Here is a 2,336-nt window from a genome sequence, read left to right as displayed (position 1 = left end):
GACCAGAATCAGTTTGTCCCAAGGGATCCCGACATCGGCTCTTCCTCGCTGCCGTTTCATCAGCAAGAGAAGGGTGGGGGACTCAAGTGACCTCAGTCGCTGACACTTCTTCACCTCCTCCCGCTGCTTCTCCTCCTACTCTCCTCCTCAACCCTCCTGCTCAGCAGCCACAGGACGTTCACCTCATGCATCCGCCACAGCGAGTCGGCTATCTCCCTGTCCCTCCTCACCTGGCAAAAGTTTCAACCCCCAAACCTCGCCGCCTGCTCTCTGCGTGACCTCTGGCGATCTTGCCACCTGCGGCCCCTTCTTCGACCGCTGATGCTTCATCTTCCTGATCGACTTGACTAGGAACCTTGCAAGTCGTGGGTGAGGAGTGCGGAGAAGGTCGAGCATGAGAAGCACAGGTGAGGTGAGAGGAGAGGAGAAGGGAGGAGGAGGGAGGAGAGAGGAGAGGAGAGAGGAGAGGAGAGGAGAGGAGAGGAGGCGATAGGAGGGGAGAGGAGAGGAGAGGAGAGGAGAGGAGAGGAGAGGAGAGGAGAGGAGAGGCGGGAAAAGACGGGAGGCAATTTTGCGGGAAGGGGAAGCAAGAGCAGAGTTACTTCTACATGACAATACCGGTAGTATCCATCACGCGGGTGCTCCCACGAAGAAGTTTTGTTCGCCTCACTTAACGAAATTTCAGCGTCGGTTCCAGGGCAGCGGCTCGTCTCACCAGAAGTAGAAGGGGTAACCTTCCGCTGTACTCCTCTCCTCCCATCCACTTGGGAGGGTCGCGCTGTTGGCTGTGAGTTAAGCTGGGAGAGGAGGAGCAGTCAGGTCACTTGAGAGCTTCTTCAGCGATTCCCAGGAGATAATCTTCGCCCTCTTTGATTCCCAGGTACCTGACGACGCAGTTCAGAAGAGGAAGCAGGAGCAGGAGCAGGAGCAAGAGTAGGAGCAGGAGCAGGAGCAGGAGCAGGAGCAGGAGCAGGAGCAGGAGCAGGAGCAGGAGCAGCTACCTCGCCATCTTCAGCACTTCCTCGTCGCCTTCCCACCGTTTGAGAGGAATCTTAGAGACCTGCCCACGTCGTCACTCCCGGGCTGCGAGCTCTCTCAGCTCCTGCTCTACCTTGGGAACATGCCCTGTGTCCCAGGCTACTTTCGCTCGCCCCGCTGTCGGCGAAACTTCCTCCTCCTGTTTGTCCACGACAACTTGCACCGCGGGATACTCTGTGATGGGCACGTCAGCCACCTTGGCCTCTTCATCCGGCCGCATTCCTGCCCGGGGAGGTCTGCTCGCCCCGTTCTGTTCAGGTTCAGCCTGCGACCCATGAGCAAGGGATCGGAAGCCTGTGCTATGGACCTTGTGACTTGCAAAGAGAGACTTGAAGGAGCGCCACTTGGAGCTGCTCTCAACCTCACACAACGATCCTCCTCCCTCGCGAGCAAGGCGCACCCTTCCCTCGATTTGAGCTTCCTCCTTGAGAACTGCGAGCTCCCGGTACCATCAGCAGAACCTGCGCCGGTCATCGTCAGCGGCATCCTCGCATCTGCATTCTTTCCTCCCCCAACCTGCCGGTATAATCTCCAGCTCCGACTTGACGCCGTTTGCTGTTCCCTCCTCCACATCCACCTCGCACCGCGCCTGTCCCACTCTCAGCAGCAGCCACGTCAGCATCAGCGTTGACCTCGACCGGTCGGACCAGGCTGGACCTGCTGAACAGCCGCCGGATCATGCTGACTGGCTGAGCTGAGAGCGCATGCCGATCGATGTCTACAGTGAGTCAACCGGATGTCAAGGGAACATGATTACTCCTCTGCTAGCATCTCCCGCACGGCCAGCAGTCTCTCATTACATGCATCATCACTGAATCCCGTCAAGACATCTGTGCGTAACAGAGTCAGCAGCACGACCATGACCTCATCTGCTGACTCGTTGCTCTCTGTCTTTTAGCCTTTCGATGAATACAAAACATCACAGTAGAAGTCTCTCAAGATCGGATCGCATTCATCAATCCAATCATCCATCACGCTACCGCCTACTCTTGGTTTTGTATCTCTCTTCTTGTTGCACGTCATTCTTCCTGCTCCGTTCTTAATGATTTAGCCATGTTTTACATCACTATCTCTACCGTACAAGCATGTCTCAAGGTCAGCATTAAAATGCTGACCGACACGGTTGTCTTTCTCAATCATATTCCACGACCGCTGGATGTTAACCCATTTCACGCCGGCCGCCTCCGCCCTTGAGCGGCCTCTCTCAGTATCTATCCGATCATCCTCAGTACGGTAGTGACAGCGCTGACCCGTACACTCATGATCCTGCTTCTGTGCTCTCCTCCTCCTCCTCCTCC

General features: G+C 56.4%; 1 protein-coding gene across 1 annotated transcript; it reads right to left on the bottom strand.

Annotated features, from left to right (window-relative positions):
• Positions 1-8: 8 nt before the first annotated feature.
• On the bottom strand, positions 9-2,010 carry GUITHDRAFT_104609 (hypothetical protein; the record flags this gene model as incomplete). The annotated part of the gene is made up of 14 exons (XM_005836571.1): positions 9-48; positions 92-135; positions 183-230; positions 280-355; positions 716-778; positions 825-884; positions 1,002-1,060; positions 1,112-1,303; positions 1,346-1,388; positions 1,439-1,499; positions 1,555-1,627; positions 1,677-1,756; positions 1,839-1,868; positions 1,962-2,010. 14 exons carry the CDS (start codon positions 2,008-2,010, stop codon positions 9-11), a joined length of 918 nt encoding a protein of 305 aa, XP_005836628.1.
• Positions 2,011-2,336: the final 326 nt, after the last annotated feature.

This window comes from Guillardia theta (assembly GCF_000315625.1).
Source record: "Guillardia theta CCMP2712 unplaced genomic scaffold GUITHscaffold_17, whole genome shotgun sequence".
In the NCBI taxonomy this organism is placed as follows: Eukaryota; class Cryptophyceae; order Pyrenomonadales; family Geminigeraceae; genus Guillardia; species Guillardia theta.
Note: the sequence above shows the minus strand (reverse complement) of the source record. Positions and strands in the feature narration are given on the sequence as shown.